Raw genomic sequence first — 22,225 nt, 5'->3', positions numbered from 1 at the left:
TACCTGTAAAGGGTTAACAAAGGGAACCACACACCTGACCAGAGGACCAATCAAAAAACCGGATTGTTAAAAGCTCAGAGAGGGAATGTTTGGGTCTGTGTCTTTTGTCTGGCTCTCAGCTATGAGAGGAATTTTTCTATCTTCAAGCTTCTAATCTTCAGTTTCAAAGTTGTGAGTACAAAGGTAGAAAAAACAATAGGCTGTTATTGTTTTTTTTGTTTTACATGTGTGTAGTTTGCTGAATGGTTAAATTGTATCTCTTTTTACCTAAAGCTGTTTATTCATATTTTCTTTTAAGCAATAGCCCTGTATTGTCACTTTAATACAGAGATTATTTTTTTTGTCTTTTTCTTTCTTTTATATTAAAGCTTTCTTTTTTTTAAAACTTGTTGACTTTTCTTTTTCTAGTTATGGCAAGGCGATAGGAATCTCTGTGCAGGATTACTGTCTCTCTCAGGAAAGACTGGGAGGGGGGAAAAGAAGGAGGGGGAGGTAAATTGTCCTCTCGGTTTTGTGTTTCAAGGGATTGAAGCAGGGAAATCTCCTAGTATACTCAGGCGCGGAAAATCTGGGAGGAAGTAAGAGCAGGAAGGGAAATGGTTTCTTTCCTTGTTTTAAGAATCCAAGGATTTGGGTTCTTGGGTCCCCAGGAAGGTTTTGGGGAGACCAGAGTGTCAGGCACTGGAATTCCTGGTTGGTGGCAGGCTATCAGATCTAAGCTGGTAATTAAGCTTAGAGGGGTTCATGCAGGCACCCAGATTTCTGGACGCTAAGGTCCAGATTTGGGAATGCTTATGATAGGGGCCAAAGGGGAAAACAGGGGCATGAGTAACCCAGAATTACAACTCCCATGATGCACCGCAGTAGCTCAGGTAGAAACAGAAACTAATATGAAGTCAATCTGCAATTCAATGTTTTGATTTTCCAAATGGAAACCTCTGCCAAAATTGCTCTTTTCCTATGGACAATTTCCATTTCAGAAAAGGCCCATTTTGCAACAAGAGAAAGTTTTGTTCAAACTTCTTTGAGCAACACTACTGAAAAACAAGAAAAAAAGGTGAAGAAAACACCAGGGTAAGGAGAACTAGAATGACCACTCTGTTAGTAGTACAGTGCAGAGCGTGCTTCACTCACTGTAGCTCAACAGCTTTATCTTATCTCCACTGTGTTTAGAGTGATGAATGTGTAACCCAGACTTTTAAAAACTCTTCAGGTCAAGTATATCTGAAAGCCTTCGTTTGTCAGCATTCCTCAATGTTCAATGTGTATCCTAGGAGTACTCTCCTCTAGGGTGACCAGATGTTCTGATTTTATAGGGACAGTCCCTATATTTGAGGCTTTTTTTTAATATGGGCTCCTATTACCCCCTACCCCTTATCCTGAATTTTCACACTTGCTATCTGGTCACCCTACTCTCCTCTGCCTGAAAACTAATGGATATTTGATCTGTTAGATCCCACTAAGAACTTAAATTACTTTAGTAACTTGCAGCTGCTGTGTTGGCAAGTGCAAGATTCTTTTGGCATGTTGTATAGGCAATTCAAGTACAAGACCAACACAGCCCCGCATACCCCACTATGTGGAATGGTGCACAGGTATCTGAAAAAGAGCACCGAAGGCCAGGAATACCATATCTCCGTGTTGCTAAGGTCAACTTCAACAGAATCTGCAAACACATTTGTCAAAACAGGATGAAAAGAGTGAATCATGTTTTTGAACCAGAAAGGACCACCTCCTTAACTGCACTCATTTAAATATGTTTGTGAACTCCAAGAATGGCCACATTGTTAGCCCACACTGTCAATGTACTATCATTTGTTAACTCGTTGCTCTCTGCAGTGCTTGGGAAAACCATGTACAAAAAGCAAAATGTAAAACACATTTCTACATCCCAAAACTGCTTAGGGAAGTGGTATGGCCATAATACATTAGGGTTTTTCCTTTGGCAATGCCTGTGGTCATTGTTCTCTCCATTTAAATTTTAGCTCGCAATGGAAGATTTGGTTTAATTTATGCTGAAGTCTTACTATCTGTGTGGATTTGGTCTTCTGCTCCCATAATGTAATATTTTACTCTGTTCTATTCTTCCTGTGCTTTAGCAGTCTAGTTGGAAAAAAGAGAGAAGTGCTTGTTCCAAATATTGACTAGAGATGGGTGGGAAAATGCTAGTTCTGCTTTCATATACCGTGTGAAAAATATTTGGGCAGAAGTTTTGTGAAACACAAATTTGCCACTGCAAAGCTCTTTTTCTTTTGTCCTTCGGAAAACCTACAAGGAGCTTAAGACTTAGATGAGTCTAGCTGTAAACCTTCTCTGTAGACTTTGCAAGGCAACATTCCTGAAAACTCCTAGCAGACATTGGTTTGGCCTGTAGCCTCAAGACAAGTTTAAGCAAAGTATTCTCTTAGTGTTACAGAAGAAAGTTTGTTGAATCTAGGTTGACCAGACAGCACATGTGAAAAATCGGGATGGGGGAGGGCGGTAATACGAGCTTATATAAGAAAAAGACCCCAAAATTGGGACTGTCCCTATAAAATTGGGACATCTAGTCACTCTCGTTAAACATCAATACATAGGTCAATCACAAAACATAGGTCTTCACTGCCAGTTTCTTCTCACATGCCAAAACGAGTCCCCAAAGCAGAACTGTCAAAAAGCTCAGTTCCCCAGTATCACTTCTGAGTGCAAACTTTTTTGGGAGCATCTGTATTATTAACCTTAATAGCAAAGAATTAAGAGAAGATCTGAAAACATACAGATGCACAGCATAGATATTAAAACAGGAATAAAACTTTAATCAACAGGTTAGTTTTAACAGGTATTTAGGGATAGATCAGTTGTTAAAGGAGTAGGTATCACATAATTAGGGATGGGGAAAAGGTTTGAGGTTTTAGAAGCCTCTTGAGTCATTGTTTAGGGTCCCAATATTACTCCCAGTGACTTCAGAGGGATCTGGATCAGGCCCTGGCTTAGCAAAACTAGTTCTTGTGTGTGAAACTTTTATCCTTAAATTTAAACTCAAGTTTCTGTAAGGGAAATTCACAATTAAAACAAGTTATTCTAGTGAATGGAACTCTGTGCTATGCAGGGATACATTCGTATTCTTCCCCAAAAGCTATACTGAAGTGAATGAGTGCCTCTGTGTATAGTATTTATAGTTTATTTTTTCAGTAGTCTCTCTCCTCTTTTCTATTTCTGCTCCTTTTTTAAAGCCTCTTCTAAGCAAACATGAACCCTGTAACATTTGAGTGGAAGTCAAACTTTCAAATTTGTGGGTCCCATCTCACCTATGGTCTCTGAAGTCACTCCAACATGAGTTTGCCACACCACTTCTAAGTGGATTTGTAATTATTCCCTCTTCTTAGTACTAATCCTGAAATATTAGTTGGGGTCTGTTTAGAAATATACATCAGAAGAAACACTGTGCAATGAACATCGTCAGCCTGTGAGTGAAAGTAGGTGATCAATTCTCTTTCAAGTTAGCATTATTAGTTTTCATTTGTACTGCGCCTACAGGCCCCACTCAGGATTTTAGTCCCTCTGTGCTCGTCCTTCTACAAGCACAATAAGAAATAATCCCTGGCTCCAAAAGCTTTCAATGTAATTTGAGACAAGGTGCGACAAGTGAGTCTGACAAACAAAAGGAGGGAAGGAGAAATAAGAATTGTGGTTACAGAAGTAATAGCCAACTGCTCAGTGATTCCTAGTGGCTCCAGCTAAACCTCATTTTCTTTGTATTTTTTTTATTTTTATCCTTTTATTTATTTAAAGGACATCAGCTCCCCCCGGCAGCCACAAAACACAGACATTTTGTAAACATCACAGCAGAGGTGTGTCTGGAGGAGGGGTTGAAGTAGTAGTCAGTAACCTTTATGGACCAATTTAGGCAGGCAGTTCCTTGCTTAAAGGCAGCACGGAAGAAAGTGCAGAGACATTTGTGGTAGAAGGTAACAGACAAACAAGACTGACAACACAATCAGATAAAAGCAGGCACACAGGGAGAGGTAGAGCTATGGCGGGACTTCAAGGTAAGGTCAGAGATGAGTCCTTCCTTTCCGTACCACTAATAATTGAAAATGCACATTTTCGTGTGCCATGAATTAAAAAAAAAAAACCACTAAAACAAAAACTAACAACCTTTTTTTAAATACAACCTTTCTTGTAAATGTCTCTGCAATAGCCACAAATTGATAAACAAGTGAAACTGTAAAAAGCGACAAAGAGTAATGTGGCACCTTATAGACTAACAAACACATTGGAGCATAAACCTTCATGGACGAATACCCACTTCGTCAGACACGTCACCCACCCACGAAAGCTTATGCTCCAATACTTCTGTTAGTCTGTAACTCTTTGTCGCTTTTTACAGATCCAGACTAACAAGGCTACCCTCTGATAAGTAAAAACTGGTTCTTTCAGCTGAAAATGTATTGTGCGAAGATAAGGCCTAATCCAAAGCCCACTGAAGTCAATGAAAAGGGTCTCATTGACTTCAGTGGTCTTACAATCAGGACCTTGCAGCTCCTTCCAGAATCTGAGCTATGCTGCTCCACCTACAGCATAGAGACATTGCTGTCCAAGATCATTACTTGGAAAAAAAGGTATTAACAAAATCTTTTGACATACCTACATCTGCTGGAATGACACAGGTTGGTGGAGATTCAAGTGTTCCTAGTTGGTGCTTTATCTCTATCCACATGGTATATCCAGATAAAAGAAAAATAGGCTGAAATGTACACTCGTAATAATGATTCCTCTCTAAATGGCATTCTTTTGCCTCCGACTTTGGAGGAATACTTGGAAAGTCAGAACAATAGATACTACTCCTTAAAAGAGATGAAAACATTCAATTAATAATTTTCAACAAAGAGCTGTTTCTGTTATGAATAAAACTCCAAAGAAAAGTAAAGAAAACACTGTCATGCTGAGGCTTAGAAATAATATTGATTGGAAATCTTGAACTTCTTGTGCCATGTTTTAAGCCAAAGTCATAACATTTCTTTATAAACTGTGCACTTCCCCTCCCCTCTCCAAAATTACAGTAGAGGATCACCCTTTTCAAAGTAATATTGAAACATAAAAAGAAAATGATACTTCAATTAAACACAGGAAAAAATATTTTATCCTCTTGGTGTTCTAGCCAAGCTTACACAATTAGAACTATTATAATCATTCTTAGTATTTGAGGGTTTGCTTGGTTTAATTAAAATTGCACTGCATGGCTCAAGGCAATATGGTAATGAAATACCAAAGATTTTTCCTCTAGTTTACCACTCCCAACCCAGTCCACGCCTGACTGATGGCTTTTGTTGTGGCCTATGTAAAATAAGTTGCTGACCTAGAAGACAGGATTTTCACAGCACTTGATCACCTACATATTTGCCACTCATTAACTGGCAACTTTTTCGGTTGTGTCGGTAGAGAAGTAAAGACATTTGGGCCTGATCCAAGGCTCATTAAAGTCAATAGGAGTCCTTCCACTGAAGTCAACGGGATTTGGATCAGGCCCTGAAAGGCCCCACAGATAATGAATTACCTTCTGAGCTCCAGAAGTATTTCCTCCAGGGCACAGCTGAGAATGCTGGCAGTGTTGTGTTAGGAGTTCACACTTTTTTTTTTTTAATTTGATGTAGGGATTTATAGGACTCCCTCCTCCCATTTTTGTAGAATCTGACCTCTTCCCATGCATTTAAAAACTGAAGCACCATGAACAATCTCTTTCCTCCTTCCTTCCCACCCTCCAGAAGAAATAGAAGAGAGAGTTCCTGGGGGGGGGGGTGAGTGTGTGCGCACACATGTGCTGGGAGAGGGCTGGAGAAGTGATGAAATTACTGAGATAAAGTTGAGTCAAAATAGGATTTGCACATTTAGTTCTGAGTGTGCAGGGGCTCTCTACTCCTGTGATAATGAACTTCGTTGTCAAGTTCCAGCACCTGTGGCAGTTCTGTTGCCTGCACTCAAGAGCCTCTCCCTAGTGAATGACAGTTTTACTGTGTCAGTGGAATGTAGCGGTGGTGAGAGGTCATGATCATAAAAAAGGGCCAACCTCCTTAACAGCTAGGGCCAATCGCACAGAGGGCTTTGACTATCAATAGGACCCTACCAAATTCATGGCCATGAAAAACACATCACGGACCGTGAAATCTGGTCTTCTCCCGTGATATCTGGTCTTTTGTGTGCTTTTACCACATAGTATACAGATTTCATGGGGGGAGATCAGTGTTTCTCAAATTGGGGGTCCTGACCCAAAAGGGAGTTGCCGGGGAGGTCACAAGTTTATTTTAGGGGGGTTCACAGTACTGCCACTATTACTTCTACGCTGCTTTCAGAGTTGGGAGGCTGGAGAGCAGTGGCTGCTTGATGGGCACCCAGCTTTGAAGGCGGCATCCCGCCGGCAGCAGCACAGAAGCAAGGGTGGCAATACTATACCATGCCTCCCTTACTTCTGCGCTGCTGCCTTCAGAGATGGGTGACCAGAAAATGGCGGCGGCTGACTGAGGGCCCAGCTCTGTAAGGAGCAGTGCAGAAGTAAGGGTCGCAGTACCACAACCCCACCACAATTCCTGTTTGGGTCAGGACCCCTGCAATTACAAACATCGTGAAATTTCAGATTTAAATAGCAGAGATCATGACATTTACAATTTTTAAAATCCTATGACCATGAAATTGACCAAAATGGACTGTGAATTTGGTAGGGCCCCAGCTATCAGGACAAAACTTCTTGACCTGGACACTCTGATTAATGGGGAGACAGTACAGAGAGCAGCGACCTGTTCACAGAAATTAGTATTGCTAAGCAGATAAGCTGCTGCATTTGGCACCACTGGGATCTTTCCCCAGGAGTGTAGCTTTTCTCCTAGATACAATGAGTTGGGATCATAAAACCCAGAGGTCACAAATGCATGGATCACCCTAGCCAACTCTCTTTAGATACATGGAGGACTTCAGTTTCCTGAGCTATCAAGTCAGAACTTTATAGGAACATAATGTTTGTTACAATAAAGAAATAAAATAAGGGAGCGAGAGCTTCTCTGCCAGTGTGCTTACTCAGTTATCGTCTTTCAAAATACAACCCTGTGATTCTGTGCCCCATTACAGCCCTTCTATAACCAACTGTCTTCTCAGTCAGAATTAATGTGGCCTTAATTCGATTGAACTTAAAAGTTAAACAAGCTGTAAGAAAAGAACCAAGCAGTGGACACATGGATGGCAGAAAACTTGAGGAGCATGTGTTAGAGGTAAACATCCTGGTTCAGATCCTCAGCTGGTGCAAATGAATATAGCTCCACTGACTTCAATGAGCATATGCTGATTTGTACCTGCTGAGGGTCTGCCTTCCAAAGGGCAGATTGATGTGTGATGGGTTATTCTGCTTAACTGAACACACATGGTTGGAGCTCTATGAAAATTAAATCTCCTTTAAAAAACTACCCAACAGGGTGGTGTTAAAATAAATCCTGACGGGCTGCCAGCATCCATACCTAGCAATCAGATTCAGATGAATCACAAAGTGGGAACTGGTTGTGGGGGTGGTGCAAAATGCTCAAGGTGACATTTTGTGGCTCATGAAAAGAGGAATCTTTTCAAATTTTCCCTAAGATACTAGAATTTGGATCCAGACCTGTGCAGCTCAGGCTTTTTGAGCTACCCACCAGAGATGTAACTGGTTATTTAATTGGACCCTAAGAGGTAAATTTAGTTACTTTTCTCCTGTTAATGTCAATAAAACTAATGTACATTAAATGGCTGCATTCCATTCTGAAGATTTTCCCCATCATTCTGGATTTTTATTAGATAGGGTGAGCTGTTTTTGTTGGCAGTACTGATTTGTAGAGGAAGGCGGAATAACAGCCCCATCAGTGAAAGGGCAAAATATTGCATCACACTAGAGTGTAGAATGGGATTTTATTTGCAACATTTTAATTGCATCAGTGATTGTGAGGAAAACAGAAACTAGCACAACAGATTCATGCTTCTAGCAAAAAACCCAGGAATGATGCAAATATAGCATGTTTAACTCTAACCTTTAGACTTCAATTTTCAGGATGGCCACGTATACCCCCAAAAGGACACTGATAAGCGCTATCTAATATCTAATATCACCAGTTTAGAATATTAAAACAGAAGGAATTTTTCAAATCAAAGTTTATTCTTAAATATTTATGGTGGCTGCTTAAACATGGCATTTCATTCAGTTTGGGTAATGAAAACAGACTGGTCAATTTCACTTAGGTTTCTAGCTTATTGCTGGCCAGTTACTCTGTGTGTTCTTGTTCACAATGTTGCAGGCAGATGTTGAAAATAACCAAGTTGTCTGTTGTTTTAAAGAACTGGGAAATATTGCCATTAGTCAGATTTTTTTAAAATTTATTTTCTATTTTAGTTATTTTTATACAAAATGTTTTCTTCTCATTTAGATTTATATATTTTTTAAATAAAACCTCAACAGAATCAAAACAAAAACAAACAAAGAAGAAAGCTGGCATGCACTTATACACCATGTTAATGTCAATGCCAATGCCTGACCTACGTATTGACCTACAGTGAGATTATAGATATTAGGAAACACCATTTCTCTCAGGCAAATTTATCAGACATGTTTGAGACCAACTTGAAAAGATGAGAGAAGGAAAGGGGAAGGTATTTATTCCGATATAAGTGGCTCTAACAGGTAGTCAAGGCAACATTTAGCCCAGGAGCCAACTAGTCACAATACAGTCTTAGTAAAAGTTTCCATATGAAATCCTAACGGTTCTGTTTATTGTTCCATCCATCAAAGGCTTCACTATAGTGCCCATCACTTAGTATTCATGGTCCAATGCTGCAAATACTGTTGAGTTCAGTGGAACCACTCACACTTCACACTGTGGGACCCAATTCAGGAAAGCTCTTCGCTTAAATTCATCCCTATTCAAGAAAGCATTTAAGCTTTCCTGAATCGCAGCTTAAGTGTGTGCAGGACCATAAGTGCTGATTTAAGCTTCTTTGTCACATATCCGGTCTAGTCCAGCAGAGAATAAATCCAATTATTTCTGCTCAGGAAGGTTTTGTTCTTCCATTTTATTTATCCAAGTAATAGCGCAGTTATAGGAATCTTTTGTGTTTAAAATTATTAGATGATGTAAGAGAGACCTTTTCATAAGGCTCTCCTGGCACTTAGGTACGAATGGTGCATCAACTATACCACACATTTTTCCCCTAGTAGCACTGCTACTCTGTCCAAAGGACAGACAAAAATGAAAGCTTTGGGGATCTAAGGAAGAGACAAAAACACGTGACGTTCTCTGAAATTATCTGGTACCAGGGGACGACAGGAAAAAGTAACCATGACTGCAGAGAAGAACCAACGGCTGGAGAAGCTGATGTAGGGGAAAGGGTTTAGGATACACAAAGCATTATTCTAACTTCTGCGGTGAAATGGTCTCCACTTCTGCAAGTGGGAAACCCACATCTTAGGCCCTACCTAGTGTGGATGGTCAGAATTGTTTTGAATTAGGAAATAAGGGGGAAACTGCAGGAACAAGAGGAAAACTGAGTCTGAACAGAACCTTGCTTCCCCAGCTCTGCAGCAGGGATTTGAATTCTATTGACCAAACATCTCTATGGAAGAGACCAAATTTGTTACACCAAAGAACATCTATGAGGATTCCAGAATCTTCACTGGCTTCTTCACTGGCACAGCGGAGATCAGAATTTGGTCCTAAGTTTGCATGTATCTTCTGAAAATTAGACCATGAATATTAGTAGCAAACTGAAAACTGCTCCAGCAACTAAAGTTGTTAAAACTGTAAAGTAACAATCTCCTTCTGAACAAATCTTTTTCTTTTGGAGTGAGCCAAATTCTGCATCATATATTTAATCACCATGTACATGTAAAGTTGGGTGTAATTTAATATACATGAACAACTACTCTCAGTCATACAAAATTATGATTCAAGCAAATTTTCCCATTGTGAAAAGCCATTCAAATCAAAATCCACTGTCGCAAAGCAAGGTGGGCATTTGTATTGCAAAACCAACCAGAGTTTGAAAGAAAACAGAAGCCTTAAAAGGTATATTCGTTTTCTCTGCCAGGACTCAGCCCTGCTGCTAGTGGAATCAAACCAAACTCTCATAGCACAGTTATTTAGCAATATTTTCTGCTTTAGTTTTTAACATGTTTTGTCCACATTTTCAAATTTGGCCTCCAAAATTGCGTCCACAAGTTTTGCAGGTGCTGAATAATGTGCAAATACAACCCACACTGGGTACTTTGACCTCTTATGACCTAATTTGTGCACACGTGTGAGATTTGCTGGAACCTGTGGGTTCCATTTTGGAAGTCAGCTGGAAGACCAGGTGAAAGTTTGATCCATAGTGGCTCAGATTTTATATTCACTTCTGTGGAGCATCTATTACTGCATTAATACTTCCAAAGTAACAGTTTCCAAACAAATATAATACATTAAAAACTATACACACCTGTAGTATTTTAACTGTAAAGAACTCCCCACAAGCAGTGTATTTGTGTTTGCGGACCATCTGCAAGTCATTTTAGTTAAGTACCCATCAGTTTCACATGTGATATTGATATTGACATCTGTTTAAAACACATTAAAAATATTAATACAAATAAAAATACAATGGTTAAGCAGACAAAACTATGCATTATAAAAATCACTGTTGTCTGCGAAAACCACCTTCAAATCATAAACTGAAATGTTCTGACTTGAAAATATCAAGTATACTGAAGTTTATAAAAAATGTGAAGTCATACAGAATCTTACCTACTACATATAACTCAGCATATCGATGATGGCATTCCCTGTTTTGGTTACAACAGTACAATGCATTATAGAAGAATTTTCCTCTAGGTTTTGTTGCATTCAAGTTGAAAAGAGTAACTCTGCTAACACGATCATTCACAAGTGTATACTGTCTCTCTGGGATTTCTTCTGCTAAATTCAGCCACCAAACAATCTTCTTTGACAAAATCATCTTGTTTTTATCATTATAGAGGCAATGAAAGGAAACATTAGAACCAACACTCGTCAGTATCTTAGGAGGAAAGTACATGACATCTGTTACAGGGAAAGGAAAAAAAAACAGACAAAGAATGTTTAAGCAATATGAAACTTCACACAAAAAGGTAGCTTTACAAAATTATAGGACAATCAAAAATGCTTATTTCTATAAAAAACTTGCTTCTAAACACAGGAGTCCAACTCTTACAATTGAATGAGTGTTACATAGGTACAGGGAGAGAAGCAGAAGAGACCCCATGACTTATTTTATCATTATTTATATCTATTTGACCATTTATATCTGCATGGACTTTCACCTTTAATGTCCTTACTCATGATGGAATAAAGGAGATGGAACAAATGCAAGGTCACATAACATACGATATAATCTTACACATGGAGTATGTTTTCAGGAGGGTGCACCTGTGTTGCATACACAAACAAGCAGTTGTACAAGTGAATGGGCAACTGTGTTGGCAAGTGAAAAGGAAACGCTGGCAAACTGCAAGCTGCATGAAGCGTTAGACATACTTCAGTGTGCTGATTTGAACATAAAAAGCCTCTGTCAATAGGCGTTCTTTCAAACTTTAGAAAAACAGTAATAATTTCAGTGTTGTGACAAGAGTTTGCAATATAGAACGGGCCCATCTATAGAGCACTTGTCACGCAAAAACGCATACAAAATATATGGTACAATCACACTGTACAATCACACACCACAAAGGTGTATGTGTCTCAGTTAAAAATGCATACATCATGGTGAGAAGATTCATATTTTAAAGTTTATTTTGAAAAATCCATCCACTCAACTATTTGGATCAATGCAAAGAGCATATAGTGGGCTGAAGACATGCACCAACTAAACAATTCTCCTTAGTATCTCAAGGAATAATTACACTTATAATGAACCAAGATGCTTCCAAAATATAGTCTCTAGAACAGTGGTGCAAAGCACTCTTTGTCAGCAGCAGAGACTTTCCGATTAAATACAGATCAGAGCATAATGCTAATCAGTTGTATAAAAATATAACTGCCTAGTTTCAGCATTTTGTATTCCCAGTGTTAATGTGCTTGCATGAATGCAAAGCAGCCTCTTTGTTGCTACCAACTATCCTGCTGGTTTTACTGTTCTTCCATTGGTTAATGCTAACATTAGCCATTGGGAGACTAGGCAAATTTGAGCTCCCTGCAGGGAAGAAATTACTTTCTTTAAGGTTGTCATCATGCTTATCGCAACATGATTTTTGGCCAGTGAAATGTGTTTAATACAATTAATATCCTACAATAGAATATTAAATAGAGAGATTATCTACTGAATCTCAGTGTTTTCCATGAACTACATATTTGTATGTTTATATGTACATACAATCTCTCTGAAGGTATGTACGTATGTACACACACACACACGCACACACACACATGTATAGAGGTACAGTGTAAGTTTTCAAATGTGAGTGCCTAAAGTTAGCTACCTAATTCCATATTTACACACCTAAGTAACTGACCTAATAATCAAAAATTGCCAATTCTTTTTGAAGACCACTCCCTTTGAAAAAATCAGGTTAGCTATTTCGGTGTTTAATTTGAGGCACCCAGTATAGAACATTTTGATCGGAATGCATAATTGGTCAGCTCTACCAGAGTGTCCCTCTCCTGTAGGGAAGTAAAGTCTGGCTGGTTTCCCAGCCCTGCATCCTCTCTCTCCTTTTGCTCAAAATACTTCATGAGTGAGGTTTTCAGATCCTCCGCTGATTTCCCCTTCTGGGGTAAACCATATTTCTAACATAAGCTCCCAAGATGCTTTTTATCCATTGTGTCCAAGGATTCTAAATGGCGAATTTCCCCCTTTCTTTGTTCTATTTCTCTTAACCCAAAATAAAAAGAAGAAAATAATATTTGTACTTTGTTCCCTTGCTTTTGAGTCCGTTACAATCTGTTATTGCAAGTGGTTGGAGCGTGAACCTCCATTCCCTGATATTGGGATGAAATTTATGCAATGACTACACCCCTATAATATTCTTGGGATCACCTGGACCAGTAAGGTGTTGTCACCCCTGCTGCTATAGCTCAGAATTCTGACACCAGTAGCCAGTTGACAAAGATTAGGTCCCACCCAGACTTCCACCAGCCTAATTAATTCTTGTAGGATGACCTCAACAATCCCTTCTGGTCTGGACGCAGATCCGTCTCCCTGAGTTCTTAACTACCAGACACACAGACTTTTCCCCTCTGCTTCATCACCCCCGAAGGTGTGAAACTTGCCCCCAAATATCAATTCACTTTGGCACATACACTCCACACTGTTGAATAACAGAGACCTGCTTGAGGTAAAAATAAACAAAAACTTTATTTAATAGAAAAATCATAGGTTCAAAGATAAAATACTGAGGAAAAACAAACACATACAAGTTACACAGTAAACAAAGATGCAATCTCTGGCTTTACCCTTTTACATTAGCTCAATTCCCTTTTCTAACACAAGTTACCTATTGCCCCAGAAGATTTTCCGAGTGTACTCTCTGTCCTAGAGGGGATCCAGTGCTTCACAGAAAGTACCCTGCTTAGACTCTAGTCCTCTATTTCTGGATAGCCTGTACTCCAAATACCTTCCCTTTTAGCAGCATTTGCAAGTTTGTTATTTCCCCCCCCCCCCCCTTGTTCTCAGACTATGGAAATTCCTGGTTATACAGAGCAGGGTTTTCCCAGATGTGGGTTTTCTTTTCAGTTTCAGGTTGTTTCAATATTTCCTGTTAACTTTAATGGTCTACCATTGTCTCTTCCGGGCTGGACAATGCTAGGTGTTTGGAGCCGGTGTCCTGTAAATACCTGGCCTGGCCCTGCCAGATTGCCTCACCACACTACTGGGAGGTCATGCTGTAGTTACTATCATTACAATTACAATTTGCGACACATATATATATGCATGCATTCAGAAGCAGAACCTGTATACAAATCGCCTAATGACTATCAAGTTCAGGACATTACAAGATTTCATAAAAGATCTTACTTGACATGTTTTGTATACACAACAACATTGTCTACAACCATTTGATTCAAGTGCTTATTTTCTGGGTTTCAGATCCCCGTCTCCCTTGGGGTGTCTGGACCTTGATTTTCTCTGCTTCTCTCTCTTTCCACACACATACACTTATATAATTACTAGGAGGATAACTTTAGCAAACAGGTTGAAATATCTCCTTTTTAAATAAGGGAAGAACAGGGGAAACACAATGCAAGAAAATTGTCAGCATTCCCAGACTGACCACACAGAACAATTTGTTGCTAATTTCAGCCTTCATTCTTAAACAGTAAGTAAAGTTTCTGGCCCTTCTGGCTGCAGAGAAAGCTTCAAAATGTAACCCCAGTGCATCCTAAAGGCTCAAAGAGGAGAGGCAAATAAAAAGAACACCAAATCTATTATTTCTACATAATCTCAAGATTTTAAAGCTAATCTCATGATTTTTGGTGAGGCTGACTCATGATTTTTGAACATTAGGGGTTGGAAACACTGGCAATATAAATGAGCGATCAAGATGAACGGATAATGACTTGCCAAATTCTCTCTCTCACTGTAGACTTTAACAGAATACAAGAGGTATTAAGGTATATTCTTTCAGTGGAACCCCCTTTGACTCTACCCATCTGATTGGCCTCAGAGGAACCACTGCCATGCAACGTGTCAGGAATCTGTGCTTTCATAACTCAAGCTATTTGCCTAATTGATGTGTGTAATAAACTTTTGAAATTTTGAATTTTACGTGCAAGTTTGTGCCAGTTCTGAAACAGATTTACTTACACCATCTACTAAAAAACTGAGTTTCAATTGTATTACTTAAACTTAGTAAAGGCTCCTCACTGAAGAATGGGAGGCTCCTCTGAATACGCTGTTTTGGGGCATGACGACAATAGAACCTTTAGGTGTACAGAAATTTTGGTGCACTATTTATAGCATTTACTATGCACTTTTCTTGCCTACATGTGCTGTAGGATTTTGTAGTAGAATGTGTATATACACTTTATCCATGTGTAATACATATCAAATAATATATGCACACATTTATTTCCAGTCCCAACAATGGCTATTTAAATTATTGTAGAGGACATACCTTCTGTGTTTAAATTATAAGGTGTGCTCCAATCACTCCAGAATCCTGGACCATGAAGACTCTTGCACCGTACTTGAACTAAATATGAAGAACTAACCAGCTTATTGCCTATGATGAGGGAGGTTTCTATGACAATCTCAACCACCTGTTAAATTAGATCAGAAGCCATTAACATTATTGTTTTGCACCACTTCAGAAAAATGAGAGAAATCAAAGGAATAAGCTGTTTATTCTGAGGGTTAGTAGGATTGCTCAAAAGCATTCAACTTTACCACATTTAATCAAGTAGGTTAGAAGTTACATACACCAGCAGAAAACAGCTACAGTATTTTGTTGTGTGCTGTTAAATAGATGTTGCTTTTCACCCCAGAGATAGCTGCATTGTGGCAGTGGGAAAAGTGATTCATTAACAGAACTATATAAACACACACACACAAAAATCCTAGCTCCACTGAAGCCATTGGGAGCTTTGTGATTGACTTTAGTGGGACCAGGATTTACCTGTTGACAAGGTTTAGTGGTCTGTAGGTGAAACCCATACTACGAGGGGAGTGGGTCTTTGTCCCTTTCTACTGGCTGTTCCATATATGGGTTTATGAGTCTGCTACTGCTTCCAGCTACGCATCTTAGTCCTTTTGCTCATTCAGCAAAGGCTAATAATTTCAGTGCTGTAGGTCCTGAATTCGAAGCCTGCTGTTGACCCAAGCAGGTCTGGTAAAATGAGCACTAATAGCTGCCCTGAGATGGATTCTTCCCACAAGTTTTGAGTAGACCACAGCCACTGTGGAATCTAGACAGACAGTTGCAGCAGATTCTCCTTAAATATAACATTAGAATGATTTCATCTTCAATAAAAATAAATAAATAAAATAATACTAATAGAACAAGTACACTAACCTGCCAGGCATTTTGAGTAGCATTCCCAGAAAACTTCACTTCATACTGAAGTGGGTATGGTGTTAGTACTGGACTGGACCAACAGATCTTTAACTGTCCTTTGTCTGTCATTTCTAGTCGCAGGTTCAATGGAGATTCAGGCTTTACTGTAAAAATATTAAAACCAAGCTTCTATTTTATCTGTTAGAGTTACTGTCAAGGACTGTTGGCCGAGATGTTTGTATTCACCACCATTCAATCAGTGACCTCTCCCTCTTTTAAGTCTTGTCCTTAAGCTTTATGTTTTTAGAAGTTATTCTACTCTGATTTAAATATACTTACAGCAAATAATAGAAGTCTAAGTTTCTCTTAAAATGGAACAGCAAGCAGTATTTTAGCCAACATGGTTAACTAATGGGTCATGTTGTGGCATAGATGACTGGTGCCTGCTGGGGTGGGGGCACAATTTAAAGGTTCAGCCCCCACCAGTTTGAGTCGCACACCCCCTTACCCTCAGTGGCCCCTTTCCGCAGCTCCAAGGTGTTAGCTCCAGTGCAGAGGCAGCAACAAACAGCTGCTTTAACTCTGTGAGGAGAGGCAGCAGCAAAAGCAGTGGCTGTTCCTGCAGCTCCCAGCTGTTTGCCGCTGCCTTTCCCCACAATGGTAGCTTCCAACTTGCCAGCTCCAGCAGCTGCCATGCAGGGAGGGGACCTGGCAGCACCATGTGACCAAGCAGAGCCAGCAAACCTTAGCAAAAATCTGGCGGAAAGATGATCTGGGGGTCTCAGGGCTCGCCTGCTGGGGATCAGGGCTGAAGCCTCAAGCCCCAGCAGACATGCTCCAGCTTTCGAATTTCTGAAGATTGTCATATGCAGCTCAGAGAGTCAGTAAGTTCTGCCACTTCTTATCTAGTAGTTGCCTTAAACCAGCTTCTTGCTCTCCAGGGTCCCAGTTCTACAACGCACTCAAACACAGGCATAAATGTTCTGCTGAATGGGAGCTGGCTTGTAAAGTAGCCCCATCCATTCTACTATTATTACTAGGATTTTGGCTACGAAATGTGGCCTGAAAGGAGAGCTGAAATGAGGTGAAGGAAAATGAGGGTTTTGCAGGACTCTAACAGACATAAAGAGGACATCCCAGAGGGAGGAAATGGACAACTACTTATGAATAATAATTATGCTGAGTAAATAATCAAGAAGCTTCTACTTTTACTAGGTACTGTGTCAATTTATTTATCGCTGTTCAGTGATGACTGTGGTTGGCGTGTCTTTTCGGGCACATTTGTTAAGAAAACATTGAGGTTCTCTCACTCAGGATAAACACCTTTAATAAATGGTGTGGCATTATGCCCCATAGTCTTTGTGGTAATATTATGACGATATGAGTATGGCATAATTATGATGTATTTTGCGCAAGATAAGGCATGCAAGATATCATTGGAAAGGTTATGATTTATTGAATATGATTATCCTACTTGTACGCATATATCATTTTGGTATCTGAAGTTAGGAGTATTGTCTATGCATCTATTACAAATGTGTTTACCCCTGGGGAACGCCCCCTAGACAGAATGCAATCAGTCTAGATGGCTGGCTGGGAAGGGCCATTAGGGAAAACAATAGGTCTTTGAAGATGCTAATCTCTCACCGGAAAGCCTTCCAAAGGACGCTACTAACAACCTCGGAGTTATGGCTGCTATGGCTCTACAGAGACACATGAACAAGTCACTGGATACTGGACTCTATTTTGGAATACCAGTGTTTTCCCACTGACCGGGCATGGGAACAAACTGGGAGACAAAGGGTTCCCGCCATATGTAAAAGCTATTTAAGGCAGGGGAGTGACATAATCATGGTTTGTTCTTCACTGACTCACCACCCAAGAAAGAAGCCTGCTGGAAACACCTCAGAAACAAAAGACTGAATTAGGGGAGATGGGCTGAACTCAGGGTAGAGGGTTTTCTAGCCTGTAAAAGAACTAGCTAGAGTTTTAAACTGCATGTAAGAGCAGCTTGCTTTCAAGAATCTCTGCAAACTGCCTAAAACAAAATTTAGGGTAAGAATTTCTAGTTTATATCCAATTTCTTTAGTACATTGATCTCAGATTGCATGTTTGTTTTATTTGCTAGGTAATCTGCTTTGCTATCCCTTATAATAACTTAAAATCTATCTTTTGTAGTTAATAAACTTATTTTTGTTTTGTCTAAAACCAGCGTATAAAAATCATACTTGCGGCAGAAAGCTATGTATATTCCTCTTCACACTGAGGGAGAGGGCAAATTTCACGAGCTTATGCTGTACAGATCTCTGTTCAGTGCAAGACAGTATAATATTACCTCTAGAGAAGGGGTGTGCACTTGAATACTGGGCAGTTCATTAGCTGAGCCTTCCCAGGCAGAGCTGATTTCAGTGTCCGGGTGTTTCTGCACCTGGGTGTGTCCCTACCTGTATGTGTGCTGATAAAGTGCAGTCTGAAGTCTGGGGGAGGGCTTGGCAGGCTGCACAGCAGTACAGCATAAAGGGAACCCAGGCTGGTGGTCAGGCAGGCTCAGTGGTACCCCAGTTTCAGGTGGCACATCGGGAGAAACCCATCACAAATGGTATTTTTCAGTTTAGAGTAAACAGCCAAGCATGGGCCTGTAACTTGGAAATGAGGAACTTCTGAGTTTTGTAGTCAATGCTTCAGAAGGCCATATTAAAGGCAATACTGCATCCTGCAATTTTATCTGCATACGCAGACCCCCTGAGCCCACATGCAGCCTCTTTCATTTTAATGGAGCCCTGGTCAAAAACAGGAGTCCACCTGCATCAGATTACAGACTTGGGTCCTTAAATACAAGGGGGTCATTTTCCGATCTGCCTATGCTACAAGTGGTCTCACTGAAATCAACAGGAGTATTCAAGGAGTAAGGAACTACTTAGCTTTGATGACATTATCAGTACCTAGCCCAAATGTATCAATATTTGAGTCAGTGTAAACTAAATAGTTAGGGTCAAATTTCAGCCTGTGTGTGGCAGCTCTAATTCAATCCACACCTTGACTAGCTTCAGTGGAGACGGGCAAGAGTGACGGATTCCGGATGTGGTCCATTGCTTTTAAAAACTTTATTCTGCCATTTTGATGACATAATTTCTTTATGGCAGTGCAGAACCACTCTTTTTAAAAGACTGAACATTACCACATTGTAATCTACGTGGTTGCAGGGCAGACAATGTTTTCTCATTTTGTTGCCATGTATTCTATTGCTATGGCTTGTATGTGCAAAGCAAACAACTCACTTAGCTAATATTCATCTTTTTATTTTAAAACTCATTATTCCTTTTATCAAGCTCACTAATGGCAGAACATATTATTATTAAAAATTATACATTTCAAAAATGACCTTCTGATCTTACTTATTGCTTAGAACTTATTTCATGAATTATATCTGTGGTCACCTTTAATACTGGCAGATGCAGCTGTAAAACTTGAATTGATCCTGTTGACATAATTCAAATGAAATCAGTATGTAATCATCAATATAATCACCTCATCTCCAAAAATATTAAATTTCATTTGCAACTAAGATAAAGTATTCATCCAAAAGGTTTTTAATTCTGCTTCCCAAAAAGTAACATTAATAAGAAAAAACAAAGTTTTTCATTATAGCTAAAAATGCCCCAATTAGTCAGAAAATGGCTATATATTTATTAACCATTAATTATGCAGACTGGATGGCAACAAAGTAACATCAAATGTATCTGTCATCTGATTTCATTGAGCTGACGGGCTGGTGAAATGGCAGAAATAAATCTTCCACTTTAAAAAATGCCGAAGTTGTACCTTTAGTGAAGGAAGTGTCAAAATGAGAGTGAGAGAGTACATGCAAATACTGCTGATGAGAATCTGCAGGTTTATTTTTAAAGCAAATAGCAAAATGTTTATTTTCTGTTACAAATTAGATAATTATGAACTAGACCATTGCTCTCCACATACTGATCTACCTTCCTGCATTCAAAGTGAATGCTCAGGTGCCCCAACACATTGTTCCTCCTTCTACCAAGATTTGCACTGAAGAAGGGCGGAGACTAGGAAGGCTGGGGGGGGGGGAATGATACATATCAGCCTGCAGAAGTTACCCTGAAGAATTAACATAGCTACAGCTGAAGTTCTTGCAAAAACTGACTAGTCACAAAATAAGGAGTTCCTGTTTTTGCTTTCTATAAAAAAGATGTACAATACACTGAAAACTTACCAATATTTATGGGTCTGACCGACATTAAAGGTGACTGAAGAAGTGTTACCCCATTTATGATGTTTAACCATGTAATATAAGTGTAGTTGAGTTTCAGTGAAGGTATGTGACATTCGTACTTATCAGACCCATTGCCGTTGCAGGGAGTAACCATGAAATTGCCTTTTAGAGAACCTGTAGATATGTCTTCCAATGACAACTCTGATCTATATTGAACAAAACAGATCAATACTTAAAAAGCATTATGTCTTGGACAATCTTCTGCATATTCCATTAGATTCACCACTTTGGATTAAACAGTAGAAATAGTACTGGAAACAGCAAAGCACAAGAGACAGATCAATCTGTGAGCATTTTCTTCAGCTGTACCTTTGGGGCGGGGAAGGAGCGTAATGAAAGATATTTCTGAGGCCTGATCCAAGAACATCAGAATTGCCAGACTGGGTCAGACCATCTACTCCAGTATCCTGTCTCTGAACGTGGCCAGAACCAGCTGCATCAGAGGAAGGTTTACGAAACCCTCCATTTGCTAGATGTGGGATAATCTATCACTCATGAAGGTCTCATCCAAATTTCTAATAGTCAGATGCTGACTAAATACGAATTTTTATATCTCTTCCAAAATTTATCGTTAAGTGTTATAATAATAAAAAAATCCTGAAGTTATTCAGGCAAAACCAGAATTGTGTGTGTACAACAAGCTGCAGAATTTGGTCCATGCTTAGGATATGTTTCTAAATTACTTATCAGCTACACAGGATTACAACTGATAAATATTATATATACAAATCACAAAGAATGTATTCTAACAATCTAACTTTACGTGATTACTTCCAAGATGATGAAGCTTTGTTTACTTCGAAGGCATACCATGTTTATTTCTTAGATAATTTAACTTTTTCTTAGCAAAGTAAATCTCATTTAATCCCAGGCATTACTCGTACTATTGCTCTGGACTGGCTCGTGGAAAGTATTTAGTGACTAACTCTTTAGTATTCTGTTTTGTTTCTTTCTAAACTGAAGTGCAGCCCAAGAGACTACTTCTGGCTGAACTCTCCAGATTTGTTTTCATGAATTTTTCACATGTTGGAATACTTTCCTTTAGAGATTAGCATACAAATGAAGATAGTCTTATTACAAGAATATATGATTTAATAAAACCTTCCAAAATTTTCAGCAGAAAGCACTTGAACTGCTAACAAGAAATAAAGATGTTTATTTAACAAAAATAGTTGGATCAATTTTTCCAGTGTTGGAAGGACACATTTATGCTTTCAGAATTTTTTTTAAAGGAAACATATGTAATATTTAGGGCATACAGAAATATATCAGCTGTACAACATATTACTGTTGAGATGAAGTCTTATGCTGCATACAAATGGAGATGTATGCTGTCACACTGCAACTTAGGTCAAACCTAATTCAATTCTTACCAGTCTCTGATTCAGACAGGCATTATATTACACTTCCAAAGCATATGTAACAATGTTCCTTGGGTCACTTTCAAGAAATGGCATCAAGACAACCCATTTTACAAACTTGAGAGGGCAGTCAATATACCTAATGTACACATCACTACACAGTCCCGCGATACGTACATTTACATACATACACACAAGTTGCACTGAAAACACCTAACTCTCCACTCCCTTGCATGTTACATTCATGTAACCCTAATAACTGCAATTTAACTAGTGTTACACAGGGGAAATCAGCCCCAAGGCTTCTTCCATTTTGAGCAATATCAGCGGTTCCAGCACTATTCCTATCTGAAGTGTATGAAATCTCTCTGAAACTGAGAGTATCTTTTGGAATGGAAGAAACTTTAGAAGTGGACCCTGCACACATTCAATGGTAGACAGAATGCATGACTGTCTAGCACAATTATTTTAATGGCATGAATATTGGATTGCCACATTGGTGACGAGTAACAAAACCACAGGTGAGTTACACAATTCACCATAAATGGGTGCCTTTCTCTGACCTTGAGCATATCAGCAGTG

At 39.3% G+C, this 22,225-nt stretch overlaps 1 protein-coding gene across 2 annotated transcripts in view; it reads right to left on the bottom strand.

Annotated features, from left to right (window-relative positions):
• The window catches only part of LEPR (leptin receptor), a 52,410-nt gene that overhangs the window by 17,174 nt on the left and 13,011 nt on the right, over window positions 1-22,225 (bottom strand). For both annotated transcript variants that reach the window (XM_032771951.2, XM_032771952.2), the window contains exons 4-9: window positions 20,223-20,428; window positions 16,007-16,152; window positions 15,110-15,254; window positions 10,767-11,060; window positions 10,462-10,579; window positions 4,627-4,826 (exon numbers count right to left, since the gene is read on the bottom strand). In XM_032771951.2, the coding sequence (XP_032627842.1) occupies window positions 4,627-4,826; window positions 10,462-10,579; window positions 10,767-11,060; window positions 15,110-15,254; window positions 16,007-16,152; window positions 20,223-20,428 (1,109 nt within the window). The remainder of the gene's footprint in view (window positions 1-4,626; window positions 4,827-10,461; window positions 10,580-10,766; window positions 11,061-15,109; window positions 15,255-16,006; window positions 16,153-20,222; window positions 20,429-22,225) is intronic.

This window comes from Chelonoidis abingdonii, chromosome 7 (assembly GCF_003597395.2).
Source record: "Chelonoidis abingdonii isolate Lonesome George chromosome 7, CheloAbing_2.0, whole genome shotgun sequence".
In the NCBI taxonomy this organism is placed as follows: domain Eukaryota; kingdom Metazoa; phylum Chordata; order Testudines; family Testudinidae; genus Chelonoidis; species Chelonoidis abingdonii.
Note: the sequence above shows the minus strand (reverse complement) of the source record. Positions and strands in the feature narration are given on the sequence as shown.